This window comes from Neurospora crassa, linkage group I, assembly GCF_000182925.2.
Source record: "Neurospora crassa OR74A linkage group I, whole genome shotgun sequence".
Lineage (NCBI taxonomy): Eukaryota > Fungi > Ascomycota > Sordariomycetes > Sordariales > Sordariaceae > Neurospora > Neurospora crassa.
Window position 1 is genome coordinate 5,589,997 of NC_026501.1, and position 18,355 is coordinate 5,608,351.

Consider the following 18,355-nt stretch of genomic DNA (forward strand, 5'->3'; position numbering starts at 1 on the left):
GGCGAACGCAGGTTTCCATCATGACGTTGATGGCGCAACACTCGGACGGCGCGACACGGAGGAAGTACTCCTTTTGCGGTTACCCCAGAAATATCCAAGTTGTCTATTTACTTTTTCAATAATCTTTTCCTTGCTTTTTCTTCTTCTCTTGACTGCGACCCTTCAAAGTATTGCGTCTTTATCTTGTTGGCCACCCAGCACTTGTTGAGTTGCATGACCATGTCCTTATGCCTTTCTCTTATATTCAAAGAACTTTTGGACAAGTGACCAAGCTTAACAGTATTTGGTCGAATATCGAAACGGAATCCCCAGCCGCCATGTCCGTTGAGGTAGATAGGCTTCCCTGTGAGGGCTCAGCTGAAGAAGCGGTGGTCGAGTTTATCCATCAATCAGAGAAGCTGTCCTTCCAGCCGCCAGATAGCCCGGACAACAAAGGTGTCGCCGTCGAAGCCGTCTTTGTCGCGCCCCAAGATGCCGTTATCGTTACATCGGATGGAAACCGTCTTCCTGCCGTTCCGGTGACCGAAGCCTACAAGCTTAACGTGTTGAGAGACGAAGCCGAAAGACACGATGGAGTCAAGGTACACGTTAGGAAAGCCAGTGGCTCCCGCGATACGTTCAAGGAAACAGAAGATTCAGAAGGAGACAGAGTCCTCAGTTTTCCCAGCGAAGAGGAGGAGAAGAAGCGCAACACCTCGGAGTCGACCGACGGCAACCTCAAGAGGTCGATGCCTCCTTCTTACACGCACCCTCTGTTCCCGCCCTTACCGCTTTACGGTCCGCCATCGCGCTGGCGAGACATCCAATGTCTGCTGTTTCGCTTCAGCTCATTCTTCCTCAGCCTGGCATTCCTGGGCGTCATTGTCCTGGGCTCCCTTTTCACCAGTATACCACCTGCATTTCAACACATATGGAAGCGGCTGGGTTCCAAAGATCCAGATGCCGACCGGCCATTTTACCAGGAGGAGAGGCGACGGAAGCAATTGCGAGAGAAACAACTCCGCCTGTGGAGGCGCAGGAAGTCGGCGAGCCACCTTGACCACGAAGACAGTAAAGACAACGACGAAAGCGATAGTGACGTCAAGGCCGTGGGCCCCGACCCAATCGTGTGCGACATAGGCTTTTATGCCCGCCGTGTTGGGCTCGACGTTGAGACCCATCTTGTCGAAACCGAAGATGGTTTTGTCATCGAGCTTTGGCATGTGTACGATCCCGAAGAATACACACCACTACCAGAAGAGGAGCGGCGGCACAAGGGCCCCGACCTGTTCACAGGCAAATCCAGGAGGGAACCAGGCCAGACCAAGAACAACAAGAAACCGAAATTTCCCGTTCTTCTGATGCATGGCCTTCTCCAAAGCTCAGGCGCTTACTGCGTCAACGACGAAGACTCGCTTGCCTTCTTCCTCTGCAAATCGGGCTACGACGTCTGGCTCGGCAACAACCGATGCGGCTTCAAGCCTCGCCACGTCTTGCTTGAGTACTCGGATCCGCGCATGTGGTGCTGGAATATCCGGCAGATGGGCGTCTTTGACCTGGCTGCCTTGACCTCGCGTGTCTTATACGAGACTGGCTTCGAGAAGATTGGACTGATTGCCCACTCTCAGGGCACCACCCAGACATTTGTCGCCTTAGCCAAAGAGCAGCGACCGGACCTGGGTGAAAAGCTCACCGTGTTCTGCGCCCTCGCCCCGGCGGCGTATGCTGGTCCCTTGATCGGCAAGATGTATTTCAAGTTCATGCGCGTCATCACCCCCGCCATGTTTCGCATGCTGTTCGGCATTCACGCCTTCATCCCCTTCATGATGACGATGCACTCGCTTCTCCACCCGCGCGTCTACGGCTGGCTAGGGTACAAAGTCTTCTCGTTCTTGTTCAACTGGACCGATCGTCGCTGGGACAGGGACCTCAAGAACAGAATGTTCCAGTTCGCGCCCGTCTACGTCAGTGCCGAGTCGATGCGCTGGTGGTTGGGTAGGGAGTGCTTTGCTAAGCACAAGTGTATCCTGGCCACCAAGGAGGAGTGGAGGGCAGAGGAGAAGGAAGATCGAGAGCTGGACAAGCTTGACAAGCAAGAGAGGAGCCGGAACGAGAAGAAAGCTAACAAGATCCTCAAGGCGGCAGAGCGCGATATGGAGGGCAATCATGAGTCAGAGAAGTCAAAGCATGCGGCTCGCAGGATGAGGCCTAAGGGCTCAAGGGCTTGGTATAACCACCAAGCACCGCCATTCGCCCTTTGGGTATGTGGAAACGACGCCTTGGTGGACGGAACTAAACTTCTGAGGAGGTTTGACGGCGGACGTGAGCCGCACGTTAAGGTAGTCCACAAGAAGGTCATCGAGGAGTATGAGCATCTGGACGTCATCTGGGCGATGGATGCTGTGGACCAGGTCTTCACGGAGATTAGGGAGGTGTTGTGGAAGACCTGTAACGCCAGAGATTTGTGCCGAGTTCCTGAGGGTTGCGAAGACGTGGCCGCTTGGAGTCCGGATGGACATGAAGATACTCAAAAGGAGGTGGATGACGGGATGGAGTCGGATTCCAGCAGTAGCGATCAAGATGAGTCTTCATAGACTGTGGACCTGTTCAACCTACTGTCGGGTGCTTATATGACATCCTGGAGGTTTGGTTACATACTGTCGGTGGGAAGTGATGCAAAACTAATGGGATGTTGTGCACCGACTTTTCGAAAGGGATAGGAGTTATTGGCTACGTACGGCTTCTTTATAGTGTACGCGGGGCCAGGATAGATAAGATCTGCTTAATCAGTATACTTTACTTAATCAAATACCAAGTTATCGTTCTTGTAGACGATCTCCCCCTTCGACAGATGGTTGACTTGGTAGGCCTGGCCGGTGACTGAGGGAGTCTGGCCACTTGGTTGCGGGGCATCAGACGGCAAGATCTGAACGGGACGAGCCTAGCGCAGGAACATTTCGAAATCTCGCAAACAATGCGGCATGTGAAGGCGACCCGTGGCTGACCAGGTGGGTGTTCCTAGCCAACACCTCAGGGCAAAATGCCTATCTCTCAAGAAGACGGTTTTTGGGTTACGAAAGTACAATGCAGAAGACCGAAATACTAAGGTAGGTAGACAGTTCCCATCGAGACATCGAACACACGAGAAGCCTGCCACGAAAACGGATGCCAAGAACAATACATTATCTGAGAGCCTTCTTGGTATGTGACACAAGAGTTGTAGTGTAACTGTAACCTCATCTTTTAATCAAACAGCAAGGAACCAGCGGACGCCGAAACACCGATAGCTTATTTGGCTTAATCCAATCATAACCGTCAATCAACGCGCAGCTTCAATAATGGGAATACAGTAGAGATCGCTGAAAGTGCAACTACCCCCAAGTGCCCCAAAGAAAAAAGGAAAAGGAAAAAGTTAAACACTAAAACAATCCGTATGCCGAATTTGGTTCCAACAGAAATCCTGCAAACTGCAAAGTGCAAATACTTTAGCCCGAATTTGCACCTACAAGGGTCGGGCTTTGTAATGAAAGACCACTATATACCCGGTTACGGGGGGCTTTACTGTACTTCACCCTAGTCTTCTATAGGAAGTACAGATGATTGCCAAGAAGGCCACATGGGGAACTTCGACCGATCCATATTCCGCGACCCTGGACTCCCTCCGCTCTCTCCTGGGAGGGGAGGAGGGGAAGGAAAGAGGGATAGATGGAGAGATACTTGTGAGACGGAAAGGGAGCTGCGCATAACAAGGAGACAATCCATCTGCTCTACTCTGCTCTGCTGGTTGAAGTTGAGAAGGGATGGACTCAACCACACAAAAGCCTCCTTTTCTTTGATAGTCTGTTCGACAACAACACTGGTTTGGGTATGTTGTGTAACTTCCACTGTTCGACAACAAGCTCGATATCGATGCGGTTATTCTTTCCTCCCTTCGAGTTCATCATTTCCAGATGGTACTTCTGAACCAGGTCTTTCGTCTTAATCATCTTCGGTGGTCAACAACCGGTTAATGTGATCAAAGAAGCGCCGGATACTTACCACTTGACGATCCTTCTTCGAATATTCATCGCGGCCGCAACTTGACTTTATCTTACCGCCCGTCAGGGCGCCAGGCCACAAAAAAAAAAAAAAAAAAAAAAAAAAAAGAGAAAGAGGCTCAAAATCGACAACATGGCGTTATTACAGACTTTTAGCTCACGGCTTGGGCGTATCCTCGCCCTCTCGACCTTCTTGGCTCTTTGCATACTTCTCGTGGGATATCAGACAGCATCGCCATTGTCTATTTACCGGCAAAACCCGGTCGTTCTTAAACAACCCGAAAGTGACCAGAATATCGGTCAAGGACACCAGACAACGGGAGAAGCGGGTGATAATATGACACCACCGCCGCGGGAAACATGGAACCATCACGAAGGAAACACCGGCATCCCCGCCAACTACGAGGATGTCTCTCCTCCAACGACTCCTTCTGGAGGAGAAGATATCGATGAGGATGTAGGAACAGGGACTATCCAAGCGGGTGAGGAGTGTGTAAGCTTCGAAAAGCTCCAGCGCATGAAACCCGGTCCGCTATCGGCCGGAAAGCGCCAGTTCCCCTACGTGCGCCCGCCACCACACTGTCGGACCTTCCAGCTTCCAGCTCTCGAGAAGCTCATCGAGCGCATGAGGACCGTGATCAGAGACCCGGATCTCTTCCGCCTCTTCGAGAACAGCTATCCCAATACTCTCGATACCATGATCAAGTGGCACGGCTACGCTAGGAACAGCTCCCCCTGGGACACGAACAATGGTGGCACACCCAAGTCCCCTGCCTCCTCCTCAGCTACCCCGGACGAAGCTCAGGACCCAGAAGAAGAAGAAGAAAAAGAAGAAGAATCCAACCCTGAAACTGACGAAGAACTAACCTACATTATCACCGGCGACATCGACGCCATGTGGCTTCGCGACTCCGCCTCGCAACTTTACTCCTACCTCCCCTTCCTCACCCCGTCCCCCGACAAGAACTCTCTCGCCAGCCTGTGGCGCGGCCTCATCAACTTGCACGCCCGCTACATCGTCATCTCACCCTACTGCCACTCCTTCCAACCGCCCCCCGAATCCGGTATCCCGCCCACGCGCAACGGCGCTTACGCCCAGAACAACCCACAACCCCCCTACGACCCGCAAAAAGTGTTTGATTGCAAGTGGGAGCTCGACAGCCTGGCTTCTTTCCTGCAGATCAGCAGCGCGTACCACGCCCGCGTTCCCGAAGATTTGGCCTTCTTTGGGAAGTACAGGTGGATCGAAGCCGTCCAGGCCGCCGTAGATGCCGCGGCCGCGATGAGACTCGGGACGTACGATGAGGACGGAAAGGTCTTGCCCTCGGCGTGGACATTTACGGGCTGGACGAATAGGGGCAGCGAGACGCTGACGAATGATGGGCTGGGAAACCCAGTCAAAGAAAATGGCATGGTCAGGAGTGGGTTCAGGCCGAGTGATGATGCGTGTATTTTCCAGCTGTTGACACCGAGCAACATGATGTTTGCGGCGTATTTGGAGCAAGCGTCAGTGATTATGGAGGGGTTGGCTGGATTGAATGGGCTGGAGGTGGGGAAGAGAGAGATGGCGAAGAATGTGACGGTGCAGATGCGTGAGTTGGCTAGGGGGATTCGACATGGGATTGCTAAGGACGCGGTGGTCACTCACCGAGAGTTCGGTGAGATGTTTGCGTATGAGGTGGATGGGTACGGAAGCGCGAATCTGATGGATGACGCTAATGTGCCTTCGCTGTTGGCGTTTCCGTTGTGGAATTATACTACCCATCCGCTCGTCGACCCAAAGACCATCATCGCCAAGTCAACCCACGGCGACAGCCGTAACCACCAAGTCCCTAAACGCTCAGCATCAGACCAATCACCATCCCTCGACGACGAACTCTCGCCTCCCTCACCTCCCTCCTCCTCCTCCTCTCCTCTGCCTCCCAAGCCCAAACCCTACATCACCACCCCTCCCCCTTCCCACAACTACTCTTTGATCAACCAAAATACCCGGCGCTTCATCCTCTCCCTCTCCAACCCTTACTTCGCCACCGGTCCCGCCCTCTCCGCCGTCGGCGGCCCCCATCTCGGTCCCGGAAAAGGCTGGCCGATGGCGGCCACGGTAGCCGCTTTGACAGCCTACAACTCGGAGCTGTCGGGCTTGTCTTCGGGCACGACGGAACAAGAAAAGGTGGTGAGCGAGCAGCTGCGGATGATATTGGACTCGACGAGCGGGACGGGGGTAGTGCATGAGACGGTGAACGCGTGGAATGAGAAGGATTGGACGAGAAGCTGGTTCGGGTGGGCTAATGGATTGTTTGGGGAGTTGATAGTGAAGATTGCGGAGGAGGAGGCGGGGAGGGGGGTCAAATGGGAGAGCGGGGAGGGTTTGTTGGGACGGTTGTGGCAGTGATGTGCGTGTGTTTGTGCATGTTTTATTTCTTAGGGTCTTTTGGATTTTACTGGGTGTTTGAGCAGGATATATCATTGCCCGCTTGTATGGATGGCCTATGTCTGTCCTGACTGGAATAGGAATGTTATCTTGGATCAGGTGAAAGCATGCTGGGCGTTGACGGCGTTGACAGTGAGTATCTGACAGTTGATGGGAATAATGGGATCGTTACTTGCGAAGTCTCGGGAATTTCGATCATAACGACTTCCTTTTCCTGCAGGCACCTTTTTTTTCTCTTTTTATCACTGTTTACCCTCCCTACCAAACCCTGACCGTACACATACAAAGAGTTCTCGTACTCATCTTCATACTTTGGATGCTCGGATCCCAGACCATGTCAGGTTCATAGCGGGTTAGGTCCTGATCTCAGTTAAAACGAAACCCATCAATAACCAGAATGCAAGAATAACTCAGTTCACGAAAAGCAACGCCATCGCTATGTAGACCATCATCCTTAAAAAAAAAAAAAAAAAGCTTCAATCTGTTTTCCTCCCTTCCCGCCTTCGTAAATCATGTTTAGAGAACGGTCGTCGCTGCCTCGTTGACCAGCTCACAATCCTTTGAACGTCGTACCCACGATCTCTGCGCCGCAAATCGACTTTTTCTCCTGCTCGTTCATAGCCGCGCTCCACAGCCTCAGGTCATCCAAGGTAAGGTTTGCATTCGCCAATTTTGATTCCAGACTCCGAAGATCGATCCGGCTGTGAGCAGTCAACAGATTACCGCCACCGATCACATTTGCGGGGCCATTTGCACCATCCTTGGCTTTCTCGTTGGACAGAATGGCAAACCGCAGTAATACCTCCGTGACAGTGACCATGATACTGATCACGATAAGGATAATGATAATCCAAGTGATGTAGCTCATCTTTGCGTCAGCCACGTGGTCAGAGAGAATGCTGGCCAGATCAAGGAAGACCTGGCAACGCTCGTTGAGAACCCTGGTACGTGTTTCAATCTCGAGATAGTCTCTGATGGCTTCGTATAACGGGCCGAGTGTAGGTTCTGAGTCCCAAAAGAAGTTGGGTTTTTCAAGAATGTTCGATGCTACAAGTACGCCTGTTAGTAACCTCAGCTTGATCAGACCGTACTCAATGCAAAACGTGGACTTACAGAGATTGATATCTACACGACTCTTGAAGAGCTGCCCTAGGATTTTCAGAACTTCGGTCCTATCCATGTCCAGTTTACCCGTAAGTGCAAGTCTCTTCGGCACGTGCTGAGCACCTTCCATCGTCTCTGACATGCGCTCCTCGAAAAAGCAGAGTTTGGTGCTCTGGGCAATGGCATGGCTAATGGTTAGCTTGACCATGTGGTCAGACCGAGGAAGAAGTGTGATCATATCGTTGAAGACGCGAGGGCGATCCACGTCGGCGCTGTACTCGAAGTGGAACTCTTCAGTCTCAAAATCGTTCTGATCAAGGGGCCGAGTAGCGAGCGAAACACCGGTCTCGTTCTCGGCAAAGGTCAAGTCTGCGAGGATATCTTTCTCCTGGTGTTCTGTAAAGTTCCAAAACACTACTACGCCATACGAGAAGACGAACATCTCGCCAAACCTTTTAGCATCAGGTGCCAGGCGGTTAATGGGGCTGATAGGAGGATGGTCCAGTGTCTTCTGATCATGGTCTGATGAGTGAGCACCTGTCTCGTCAACCCCACTGTGAGCATGCTGTAGCAATGTAGTCCCATTGCTCGGGCTATCTGCTGAGCCGTGCATATTGAATGGGTATTCGTCCCAGTAGCCCTCGTGCTCGTCTCTTCGCTCGCTGCGCTCGATTTCAAGATCCAACACCGTCTTTCCCGTGCCTGGAGTCTTCAAGATAGGTCGACTCCGTAGCCGGTAGCCATCTACGCCAGGCAGCAGAGGCAGGTGATATACCGTGTAAAGACAGTCGTCGTAGAGTTTCGTCTTGGCTTCGTGCTTCTTCTTCAGGAACTCGGCTGTCGCTTGCATTTTGTAGGCTTGTGCTGTGCAATAGGCAGTAAGTCGGGAAACCTTTTCGCCTCGCTGTATCTTGGGTAGACGCTCAGCATAGCTTTTGCCACGGAGTCCTCCTCTCTTCCTCAGCACATCCAACTCTTCGTCTTTTAATGGCCGATTATCATCTTCGGATGCGCGCAAAATGGAGGCGCGGCGCTCCAGTTCTTCATCGCCTAGTGCATCCTCGTTGTCGGGAGTTTCGGGGAGAAGAACGAGCTTCTCGCTAACCTTAGTAGTCCTAGAAGGCACGATCTGTTGACCAGTTCGGGCAGAAGCATTCGGGAGTCCTGTTCCGTGACTACTCCTGCGCATGGCAGCTCGAGTTGGCCGCTGGCCGGGCGGCAGCCGGGGTAAGCCGGATGGGATATCTGATGAGTATTGCAAGACATTGTCGACGGTAAAGGAACGTCCATTCAAGAGGCGGCCGGGGCCACCTGTAGGGCCCATGCGCCGGGGTGCGCTGGGGGGTGAAGGTCGTTGGCGAGCATCGGTCACCTGTGTGTCGATGGATGTCAGCCAATTGTCCAGTAAAAATCAAGGAGTCGACATACCAAAACAGACGGGCCACGCTTTGCAGACGCCATGGTCGATAACGGCTCAAGGTTCGAGATAGTACCGCGCCTGAGGCTGAAGATTGTATATTAGAGACTGTGTCTCAGTCCGTCCCGGTTGTTGGCAAGCGTCTTGGACCGTCTCTCTTGGTGTGCGAATTCGGGCTTGTGGGACGACAGGTCAACGGTGACGGGGCAGTTTCTGTTCAACGGCGGACTGGCGGTGTCTGCTGGCTTTAAAAATGCGATGGATCGAGAAAGAGAGACACGGCGCCGAACTGGTCGTCGAAAGATGTCTGGATATGGTGTCAAAGAACTGGAAGCCGGGTCGGGGTCCGTCCCGTATCACCTGAATCCGACTTTCAGATGTGTCTGTCGTTGTGGACGGGTGATGGATTTGACACACTGTTTCGTAACGGAAGTCGAAAACAAATGGTGGAGTCTTTCCCCATCCAAGCGCAGTGGATGTTCTGAAGACGGAAGCCAAAGTGGAAACAATGGGGCCAGAGCCGCCGGGCCCGACGTCATCGCCGCTGTCCGCAGTAGCCCCACAACCCATAGGGTCCCGGTCGTGTAGGGTACCTGTACTCAACCCCGCAAACTACAGCACTTCTGCAGCCCAAGTTCATCCAGGCAGTCTGTCCGTCCGCGTACAAGATGCCGTTGATAGAATGGAATACACTAGGTAGGTAAGTTCAAGTGAAATTGTTCATTCTTCTGAATCTCTTTGATGGCTTTGTACGGGACGTTTCCTACTCGATCTTTGAAACACCTGTTTGTACAAGCGGCATATCTGGGTACCTCTACTTAGGTTACTTCCATGGGCTGCTCTCGCCTGGAAACTGCCTGTGGTGCCGGATGTTACTGTCGCCTGGGCTCAGTGACACACAGGAGAATCCTCCAATGCTTCATTCAGTTCGAAGTCATCTATTCTACAACCTCTTGAAAGATCATCATTTTCGACTCAGTGCGCAGACCTTGGATTCTTCGTTGGATGTTACTGAATTGTCATTGCAAGGCCGTCAAGCAACACAACCATCGTCTCTGGACCACACGCCTATGGCTTGTGCACCTTTATGGCCCAGTTCAGTGGAGGTCGCTGCATGCGAGATGAACGTAACGTCCGACGAGGTCACGGAAAGCTGTTCGACTTGACGGTGCGCCACAGGCAAAGGCATGTCTGGCAGCAACTTGAAGGTGCAAAATGTCAAACGCACCGGCTGCGTTTCATCTGAACCCAATATTTCCATCTGATCAAGTTGCAGACAAATAGGTGTACTTGTGAATGCATGTAATTCCAGACATGCAAGAGAACCGCCGTACGCCTCCTTCATCGATCATGCTCTCTGACAATATGTGTTTTGAATAATCATTATGATGATAATAAAAAAAGAAAAAGAAAGGCGTAAATTGCAAATGGGGATATCAAGCTCAGGCTCCAACCGACGCCTGCCATGTATGTAGCTTCCTCTGGGCCTGTCCACATCAAGCCACCATCCAGGTCATAACTCCATCTTCTTGACTTCAAAATTGCATATTATGATCGTAAGTCCACCTCGCTGTCCTCGCGCCGTGCCATTTCCTCAGTCTTGAATCGTACTTTTAGCGATACTGCATTGGCTGGTTCGGTTCAGGTGCCTTCTGGCCCCAACCTTGAGGCAGTCCTTGAGCAGGTGCGCCAGGTGGTTGGTGTTGTAACGGCACCCCCGGGTTACCGTCTGCACCCCGGCGCATTGCTTGAACGTCCTGTCTATGTTCGAGTGGTTGTTGGAAGTTGCAAATGCGGCACGAGATGTCTTCGTACCCCTTGATCGAGAGAGGAATGACGGGCTGTAAATGTTGTTCAACGTTAGCTTCAACTCGACATAGAAAAATGCACACACAACTTCGCCGCCAGAAACACGACACCACGTACAATGAAGCAGAAAGTGAACCATGGATGGCTCTTTATAACACTGCCCGAATAGTTACCGCAGTTGTAGCACCGGCACACAAGTCCTTCATATCCTTCCACTTCCTTGCGAAAGGTGTGCTCGCCGCACGTGAAGATCAAACACATGATGTCGATGATTTTGATGGAGTTCTCGACAGTGTTGTGGAGCTAACGAACGGAAATCGATCAAAGTTTGACGATGTTTGAGTAACAATGGCAACCAAAATCCGTGGGTATCAAACAAGCAGGGGCAGCGGGGAATAAGTGATTGATGAATGAAATGGGTAGTTAATAGCAAGATAATTCCCGACGCGCTATCGATAACCGATCTTGGTTAGGAAGTGGGTGTCGCTACTTGGCTCGTTTGGTCTCTAGTGTAGTTGTTGAAAAGAGGACGCCTAAGATTGTGTCCAAAGAAGAGAAATTCGATGAGAGTTCCCGTCTGGTCTTCGTTTCGGCGATGACAAAAGAAGTAAAACTAAAACCTTGCGCGTTCATTTGCTGGCCGAAGGACACAGTGAGTGCAACCAGACGTGACGTTCTGCCGGAGGTGGTACCTACATACCTCTAGGCAGCAACCCATGTACCTTACCTGCTGAACATGAGCGGGAATGCGAATGCGATGCCCTCCGGCTGGTACCTCTATGCGTGGCCGGGGGAATTGATCAAACACTTCCCTTCGATTTGCTGCCCGAAGGATGCATGGGGCGCACTTTCCCCCGCGATGCGCTGAGCTCCCCCGGGCCCAGCAGAGATTGCCCCAGAACTGCCCTGAACTACAATGCATACAGGTGGTCAAAGCGCACCATGGCCCCACTAAAAGCGTCCACACGGCGGGACCTGAGCTGCTGTTACATTCCAGGCTGGACCCATCGAACTTTCGTTGTGTAGTCGAGACATGTGGATGCGGAGCTTCAAACCAACGGAAAAAAAAAAAGAGAAGAAAAAAAAAGAAATGTCTTCGATCGCCCGACATTTGATACGTAACAGCTTCTGCAGTCCAACTTAATCGACACTACGGCCACAGAAAGGATAAGAACCATTCGCGAATCTTTGAGGCTACATACGGCCGCATTACTCAAATCTACACGACACAACAGTCTCAATCGCGAAATCCCACAAATCGAAACGAGACGCGACAGCACGAGCTTTTGCCTATCGCGAAATTCCAACGTCCAGGAGAAGAAGAGCAGACAACAACGCAGCCATGCTCTACGACCTCAACATTGCCTGGTCGCCGACGACCTCAGCCTCAGAGCTCGAACGTACGCTCAAGTTCGCCAAAAATCTAGGTTACGATGTCGTCGCCTTGAACCAGACCATAACGGGCAACATCCCAACACAACCGCACCCGATCAGCAACCCCATCCCGCAACTCACACATCCACACCCATCATTCCCCGGTGGCGGCAATTCAACAAATATTACATCCACAGCGACCGCACGAACAAAGACGACAAACCTCTCAACAACCGCCTCATCAGCCGTCCCTCCCTCCTCCTCCTCCCCCCTCCCCACCGTCCTCCGCCGCGTAACCCTAACCGTCACCGATCCCTCGACAACCAACTACCGCCTCGTCGACTTCGCCCGTTCCTATGACCTGCTGGCCCTTCGCCCGACAAACGACAAGGCCTTCAGCTGGGCGTGCCTGAGCACCACGGAGCCGCCAGCCATTATCAGCCTTGACCTGACCCAGTTTCTGGGCTTCCACATCCACCACCGCACCGCCATGGCGGCCGTGCACCGCGGCACGCGCTTCGAGATCTGCTACAGCCAGGCGTTTTCGTCAGGTAACACTGTGGACGCCCAGCGGGCGAGGAGCAATTTCATCGGCAATGTTTTGGGCTTGCTTCGGGCGACCAAGGGCCGCGGGATCATCGTTTCGAGCGAGGCCAAGAGCGCATTAGGGCTCAGGGGCCCCGCAGACGTGGTCAACCTGTTGGCTGTGTGGGGGTTGGGACCGGAGAAGGGGACGGAGGCGCTGGGGACAGTACCGAGGGCGGTGGTGGTCAATGAGGGTGTTAAGAGGAGGGGTTTCAGAGGGGTGGTGGATATCGTGCAGACTGCTCCTGGGGGTAAAGTGAGGAGCGAGGAGGAGGAGGGGGGAGCGGAGGGAGATGCGAAGTTGAGTAAGAAGCAGAGGAAGTTGCAGCAGAAACAGCAGCAAGGGCAGAAACAACAGCAAGGGCAGAAACAACAGCAAGGGCAGAAACAACAGCCAGGGCAGAAACAACAGCAGCAGCAACAGGGGCAGAAGCAGGGAGGGCAGCAAGGCCAAGGCCAAAAGCGCAAGAATGGAGAGAGTGGTGGTGGCGGTACGGATGGTGGTGGGCAGCAAAAGAAACAGGCGAAGTAGTCGAGGAACGAGTGTTATTGGAGGCCAGCCTCGTCAGTAGTCTGGGTATGACTTGACTGCTGCTTTATCGGGGGGCGCTAAGGTGACAGGGCGTTAGGCTGTTTTTTTTCCTTTCTATCTTGTTCACGCAGCATGTCATCACGTCTGACGAGCATTTCACGATACCCATCTATTTAGAGCGAAAAATGGGAACTATAACAAGGGCGTGCGGGCTGTGATGGGTTTCAGGAGTTTTGGTTTGTCAACAATATCACGCCATTGAACATGTCAGTTTGGTTACAGGAGTAACAACCTCAACGGGGCACTCTGGTAAAGTTCAACATCAAGCGTCTCTAAACTTGACTGGTTTAACGTGCCCATCTAGCGCCGAGGACAATGGCGGTCTTTGACGGGAGAAACGAAGATTTATATACATTATATCAGTTGTTAGCGGCAACAACACTCGCTGCACGGTTATAAACAACTCTCAACTCTCAACACAACCGGATGAATATCGAACTGAAAGAGCCACCGAAAGAAAACGTCAACACGCGGATTTTTCACAGCCAAATAAAACACCTCCCCCTTCCTCTCCTATCAGAACTGACTTCCTTCTAGCATTCCATCAACATCTTCACTCCCCCGCTCACGGCCGCGCAGCAGCCGTAGGCGGCACCAAATTCCCCAAATTCAACACGTTCGTCAGACTCAGCCCCGACACATCAAGAGACAACTGAATCCCTCCATTCGCAACACCCGGCATCGGCATCACTGCGGTGGTTGTCGGCTTGGCTGCTGAAACGACTGGGAGGACAAGGACCGAGGTCGGCTCAGCTCCTGCTCCTACGGCGACGGTGGTGCTCGAGGTTGAGGTTGAGGTTGAGGTCGAGGTCGAGGAAGGGGCTTTCACAGAGACTGTTGAAGTTATGGCTACGGCGGGGGCGCTGGTTGATGTGCTGGTGGCGAGGTCGGTTGTGGATGTGGTGATGGCCTCCACGGTGGTTGAAGTGGTAGAGAGCCCCAAGGCAGAGGATGATGTGCTGCTAGTTGTTGCTGCAGCGCTCGTCGTGGAGGTTGCGTCAGCTGAGGGCACCGAGATTGAGGTCGAAGGAGCAGTAGCAGCCGGGGGCACCTCCAAAGTCGAAGTGTGTAAAGCAGCTGGGATCGAAATCGTCGTCACTCCCACTCCACCGCTGGCGTGCGGTAGTCCGTCGTTGGCAGGTGCTCCCGCAACCACTCCTGGTACTTGACTGGAAGAAGATGCTGCTGGTACCGACTGGATCTGGGTGACGGTTGAGGCGATGACCTGCATTTGGGTGATGGTTTGGACTACCGTCTGGGTGACAGTCTGGGGCAAAGCTGTGATGGTGACGGTTGAAGGCGAGCCGGTGCCGAAAACTGTTGTTGTCACGAAAGAGAGCTGCAAGTTCCCAGTGCTTTTCGTCTGGTTAGCGGATTTGTTGGACATACTTCACTTTCCCGGGATGATGTTTCTTACCCAGGTAGTGCCCCAGCAGCTCCATTTTGGGTCACGGTGACCGTCTCCGTCACGGTCCCGGCCGCGATCGTTCCATTGACGCCAGCGCCTCTGCCCGCCGTCACCGTCTCTTTGATAGTCTCTGTAACTATCAAAACCGATCCCTGCGAGTTAATGCCAGCACCACTGCCCACACCACTGCCCGCCGTCACCGTCTCTTTGACAGTCTCTGTAACAATCAAAACCGATCCTTGCAATTGCCCCCCGGCCTTTCCTTTCCGCCCTCTCTGTCCTTTATGTTTGTGCCCGGTCTTCGCTAGCCTTCGTCCAGCAATCCCTTCTCTGTCGTATTCGGCAGCCTAAACATTTCTGAGTCAGTCATTCCGTGGATTGGGTCCGTGTCTTCAACCGTTGGTTCCTACCTGTACCAGTGACAGGTAGCTCAAGATCAGTACCAATAGTCGCACATAATGTTTGCTCATTGTGGTGTTGATGTGTACCCCAGCGGGCGCACAAGTCCTTCTTTGGCGGTCGATCCCCTTTTAGAAATAGCGCGAAGTTCAAGGTCGAGAAGGTTCGAAAATTAAAGCAACAGACCAGCCGTTGGATATGAGTGTCGATGTGGGATCAACCCGACATGGATTGTGGTAGTAGGTAAGTACCTGTGTAGGTGTAGGTAACGACCGGACTTGCCAAAGATGATCTTCTTGAGATGATGAAGCGAGCGCGGTCCAACAATATGGGTGGCGAGAAGCCTTGGATGGCAATCCCACTACTTTTCGAGTCGATGACCAGCAGACAATCAACACAGCACGTTCCTTAACCTCAAAGCCAGATGGCGTAAATTGACAGGGAGTGAAAACGACCCAAAAGAAGGACAAAATGAAAAGAAACGGGGAATGAGACAAGACAGGATCAGCCTGTACCAACGGCGGGAATGAACGAAGGGAAGACTCTTGAGGGGGGGAAAGAGATGGATGTCAGGTGCGGAAGGTCATTGCATCGCGGAAGGCAAATTTAGACGGCGAACATGGGATGCCCCAGGAACAGAGAGGACAACGGAAGGGCAAGCATTTCTATCATCTTTCACGATGCTACTATGCCATTGTCAAGGTATAGAGATTATGAGGCAAGGGGTTTTGGGTCGGAAGAATTGCTTCAAGAAGCGCTAGGGTGGGAAGCATGGCCCTCGGCAAGAAAAAAAGGTCGAGATATGAGAAGGGATGCAAACTGTAGGTGTGAAGGACCAAGAAGATTTTTGGCGAAGACCATTACAAGGCTTTTCGGTATGAATTCTGGTCGCAAGAGATTCCGACAGCCGTGAACTTTAGTGTGCTTGAGGCTGATATGGTGGGGTGACCAAGGGGTGGATGAGACCGACTCCTGACGGCTGGTGTTTGAGATCGGTCTAAGCGAGACCGAAGCAAAAGAGACCAAGATACAGCCAAGGTCGACAGGGCACTGTTATTAATAACGACGGTACGTGACCTTCAAATTTCCCACACGTAAAACTCGTGCCATATCGAATTGTATAGGAAACATGATGCTTATTGTATCGTTTTCTCCTACGTGTGGTCGTCGCAGCGACAAAGGGACGCCGTGATGAGAGGCGGACGGCGGGCATACAGCCAAGGAGGATGCAATTCAGGTGGCTGCTGCAGATTGTCTGATACAATAAGAACCGAAAAGAATATGCGATGACGATTGAACCGGGAACCTCGACACTACCGAGAGACGCAAAACATTAGCATATGTTCAGGGTGCATGGTTGTTGGGATGAGAAGAGCCGGCGCGAGGGTGCCAAAACTGTCTAGCCGAATCGAAAACGCCACCACTCATCTCTGTCGTCGGGGTTCGGCCATTGTGAGTGACGAATATCGAGCAAGGAGTTGAGCGTAGCCCGTGAGCGTTTGTTCAAGCAAAGAAGGCTGTCGATACGTCGTTCGTCGCATTGTGTCCCGAGGTTTGAATTGTCCATGCAAGTCGAAAGTGCGGAAAGGATGGAGAAGAAAGAGTGTGGGGTAAAGCAATGTGCTTGGGGGAATATAGACTAAGAGCCTGGTGCTATAAAGTAACTAGGAATTGGACCGGTAGCTCAGGGGTAGAGCGTTCGGCTGCAGTCCGAACGGTCACGCGTTCAAATCGCGTTCAGTCCTCATCCTCCTAGTTGCATTTTTCTTTTTTCTTCTCTTGCTAATCTCATCTTGTGGTGCTTCTTGTTTTCTTCTTTTGCTCTTCTTTTGCTCTTCTTTTCTTTTGCCTTTTTTTTTTTTTTCCACCCTCGCAGCTTCTTGACCTTAGGGCGTTCAAATAGCTCACCAGATTGCTGTATCAGTGCTCGTTGAACACTCATTGCTGACTTTCGAATTCCACTCTACTGCGTACAACATGGGGGTTCCTAGCATTGATATTTCCCCCAATGATATCTAGAGTCTCAACCCTTCATTCAAACTACCTCAAACTTCACCATCACACTGTTCCAAGATGCCCTGTTACCAATTGTGTTTGCTTGAGACCCTTTCTCCTGTGCCCCCACGCACAGTATGTGGTTGATCCAGCGATTCCTGCGATGAACAGAACGCCTCGAACACCGAGCATTCCTCTTCCGAGCGTGTTGCGTCTTCCGGTATGGGCACCATGGCGCTCTTCGTCCAGATGTGAATTGCTTTCGACCAGTCTAATCCCTCAAGACATCCACCCTTGACGGAAACGAAGTTCTTACCCTTCATTTCATCAAGGAGACGGTGTTAGTGTTTGGCCCAACAAGTCTGCGATCTATCCTTGGGGATGACACCTACAGCCGTGGAATGGATCAGGCGAGTCCCGCATTGCTTGCAGAAGTAACTTTACTCAAGTTAGTGATAATTGCTTTACGTGTGCTTGACGGTGCACGCTGAAATAGGAGAGGAACGGAATCACACCATTCTAGGTATTCACCATTGGGGTTTGGCCTCCTTTAGACAACAAACAGAGAGTTAGTAGAACGGCACCCTTGGGTCTTGGCATCGAAAGACTCATCAGAAATCTGGCAACAGTGTGACTACCACGTACTTGTAACAACTCAGAAGCGCCTCACTGGGCAAAGGAAACCGAGGAAAAATGGCCGATACCCCAAAGGCCGAGCTCGTCTGCCGCCGACATTCGGCGCAGTGGCAGATATAAAGGGCGAGAGGGTGCCGAAGAGGTGTTTTGAAGGTCACGGCACCACACTGACAGCTTGCATCCATGGCAGATGACTTTCGGGCAACCTCGGTCTCGGATTTGTCGTACGGTTGGCGTAAGGTGTAGGAATACGGTCAACTTCACTGTCGATGAAAGTCACATTACAGTAAAGTAATGGATAAAGTTTGTGAGATGAATCAACATCTTATAAGAACAAGGAAAAAGGGATGTGGTACCCGTAAGGCTTGGCGTGGTCGAGATAGGTAATGCACTAGGGAGGGCCAATCAACTATACAACTTTTGGAAGATGCTGGACAGGAACTCGTTGTTCACGTTGCCTTGTACTTCAAGCCAATTCTTACGCAGTTCGCTACTGATTGTTGAAAGAGTCAGATTTGTAGACCGCCTCTGGTTAGCTGGAAAGCTGACTCATCGCAACCAACGTGTATTTCGGCTCCAGCTGAACTTT

General features: G+C 52.0%; 7 protein-coding genes and 1 non-coding gene across 9 annotated transcripts; 4 read left to right on the forward strand and 4 right to left on the reverse strand.

Annotated features, from left to right (window-relative positions):
* The first annotated feature begins 309 nt into the window (after window positions 1–309).
* Window positions 310–2,811, forward strand: NCU08372 (triacylglycerol lipase). The gene has a single exon (XM_960182.3). It carries the CDS (start codon window positions 318–320, stop codon window positions 2,571–2,573), a length of 2,256 nt encoding a protein of 751 aa, XP_965275.1. The 5' UTR covers window positions 310–317; the 3' UTR covers window positions 2,574–2,811.
* Window positions 2,812–3,668: 857 nt separating this feature from the next.
* On the forward strand, window positions 3,669–6,861 carry NCU08371 (hypothetical protein). Its single transcript, XM_960181.2, has one exon. The coding sequence runs from the start codon at window positions 4,150–4,152 to the stop codon at window positions 6,406–6,408; it is 2,259 nt and encodes a 752-aa protein (XP_965274.1). The 5' UTR covers window positions 3,669–4,149; the 3' UTR covers window positions 6,409–6,861.
* NCU08370 (sporulation protein RMD8) lies at window positions 6,652–9,425 on the reverse strand. The gene is made up of 3 exons (XM_960180.2): window positions 8,980–9,425; window positions 7,561–8,923; window positions 6,652–7,494 (listed from the first exon to the last, which is right to left on the reverse strand). The coding sequence occupies exons 1-3, from the start codon at window positions 9,010–9,012 to the stop codon at window positions 6,998–7,000; spliced, it is 1,893 nt and encodes a 630-aa protein (XP_965273.1). The 5' UTR covers window positions 9,013–9,425; the 3' UTR covers window positions 6,652–6,997.
* Window positions 9,426–9,970: 545 nt separating this feature from the next.
* NCU08369 (rhodopsin family protein) lies at window positions 9,971–11,390 on the reverse strand. Its single transcript, XM_960179.3, has 2 exons — window positions 10,895–11,390; window positions 9,971–10,809 (listed from the first exon to the last, which is right to left on the reverse strand). The coding sequence occupies exons 1-2, from the start codon at window positions 11,036–11,038 to the stop codon at window positions 10,582–10,584; spliced, it is 372 nt and encodes a 123-aa protein (XP_965272.1). The 5' UTR covers window positions 11,039–11,390; the 3' UTR covers window positions 9,971–10,581.
* A 438-nt stretch (window positions 11,391–11,828) lies between these two features.
* On the forward strand, window positions 11,829–13,832 carry NCU08368 (ribonuclease P complex subunit Pop2). Its single transcript, XM_960178.2, has one exon. It carries the CDS (start codon window positions 12,120–12,122, stop codon window positions 13,266–13,268), a length of 1,149 nt encoding a protein of 382 aa, XP_965271.1. The 5' UTR covers window positions 11,829–12,119; the 3' UTR covers window positions 13,269–13,832.
* On the reverse strand, window positions 12,450–16,088 carry NCU08367 (hypothetical protein). The gene is made up of 3 exons (XM_960177.3): window positions 15,147–16,088; window positions 14,746–15,083; window positions 12,450–14,683 (listed from the first exon to the last, which is right to left on the reverse strand). Exons 1-3 carry the CDS (start codon window positions 15,204–15,206, stop codon window positions 13,894–13,896), a joined length of 1,188 nt encoding a protein of 395 aa, XP_965270.2. The 5' UTR covers window positions 15,207–16,088; the 3' UTR covers window positions 12,450–13,893.
* A 720-nt stretch (window positions 16,089–16,808) lies between these two features.
* NCU15033 lies at window positions 16,809–16,880 on the forward strand. The gene has a single exon. It is a non-coding gene; the product is annotated as a tRNA-Cys (tRNA).
* A 160-nt stretch (window positions 16,881–17,040) lies between these two features.
* Window positions 17,041–18,248, reverse strand: NCU16402. 2 transcript variants are annotated; one of them, XM_011395089.1, is made up of 4 exons: window positions 17,776–18,248; window positions 17,646–17,678; window positions 17,523–17,568; window positions 17,041–17,447 (listed from the first exon to the last, which is right to left on the reverse strand). In XM_011395089.1, the coding sequence occupies exons 1-4, from the start codon at window positions 17,949–17,951 to the stop codon at window positions 17,217–17,219; spliced, it is 486 nt and encodes a 161-aa protein (XP_011393391.1). In that variant the 5' UTR covers window positions 17,952–18,248; the 3' UTR covers window positions 17,041–17,216. The 2 variants fall into 2 exon arrangements, with proteins under 2 accessions (XP_011393391.1, XP_011393390.1); XM_011395088.1 differs by lacking the exon at window positions 17,646–17,678.
* Between the last annotated feature and the right edge of the window lie 107 nt (window positions 18,249–18,355).

What these genes read in the sequence shown, in the direction of transcription:
- NCU08369 (XM_960179.3), bottom strand. Translation starts at nt 11,038, where the DNA reads ATGTGTTTGATCTTCACGTGCGGCGAGCACACCTTTCGCAAGGAAGTG. An exon ending in GGTTCACTTTCTGCTTCATT is followed by an intron (nt 10,810 to 10,894) that starts GTACGTGGTGTC and finishes CAACATTTACAG; the next exon opens with CCCGTCATTCCTCTCTCGAT.
- NCU08367 (XM_960177.3), bottom strand. Translation starts at nt 15,206, where the DNA reads ATGAGCAAACATTATGTGCGACTATTGGTACTGATCTTGAGCTACCTG. An exon ending in GCTACCTGTCACTGGTACAG is followed by an intron (nt 15,084 to 15,146) that starts GTAGGAACCAAC and finishes AGAAATGTTTAG; the next exon opens with GCTGCCGAATACGACAGAGA. An exon ending in GCTGCTGGGGCACTACCTGG is followed by an intron (nt 14,684 to 14,745) that starts GTAAGAAACATC and finishes CCAGACGAAAAG; the next exon opens with CACTGGGAACTTGCAGCTCT.
- NCU08368 (XM_960178.2), top strand. Translation starts at nt 12,120, where the DNA reads ATGCTCTACGACCTCAACATTGCCTGGTCGCCGACGACCTCAGCCTCA.
- NCU08372 (XM_960182.3), top strand. Translation starts at nt 318, where the DNA reads ATGTCCGTTGAGGTAGATAGGCTTCCCTGTGAGGGCTCAGCTGAAGAA.
- NCU08370 (XM_960180.2), bottom strand. Translation starts at nt 9,012, where the DNA reads ATGGCGTCTGCAAAGCGTGGCCCGTCTGTTTTG. An exon ending in AGCGTGGCCCGTCTGTTTTG is followed by an intron (nt 8,924 to 8,979) that starts GTATGTCGACTC and finishes ATCGACACACAG; the next exon opens with GTGACCGATGCTCGCCAACG. An exon ending in TCGTGTAGATATCAATCTCT is followed by an intron (nt 7,495 to 7,560) that starts GTAAGTCCACGT and finishes GCGTACTTGTAG; the next exon opens with CATCGAACATTCTTGAAAAA.
- NCU08371 (XM_960181.2), top strand. Translation starts at nt 4,150, where the DNA reads ATGGCGTTATTACAGACTTTTAGCTCACGGCTTGGGCGTATCCTCGCC.
- NCU16402 (XM_011395089.1), bottom strand. Translation starts at nt 17,951, where the DNA reads ATGGATGCAAGCTGTCAGTGTGGTGCCGTGACCTTCAAAACACCTCTT. An exon ending in AATGGTGAATACCTAGAATG is followed by an intron (nt 17,569 to 17,645) that starts GTGTGATTCCGT and finishes ACTTGAGTAAAG; the next exon opens with TTACTTCTGCAAGCAATGCG. An exon ending in GCCTGATCCATTCCACGGCT is followed by an intron (nt 17,448 to 17,522) that starts GTAGGTGTCATC and finishes GATGAAATGAAG; the next exon opens with GGTAAGAACTTCGTTTCCGT.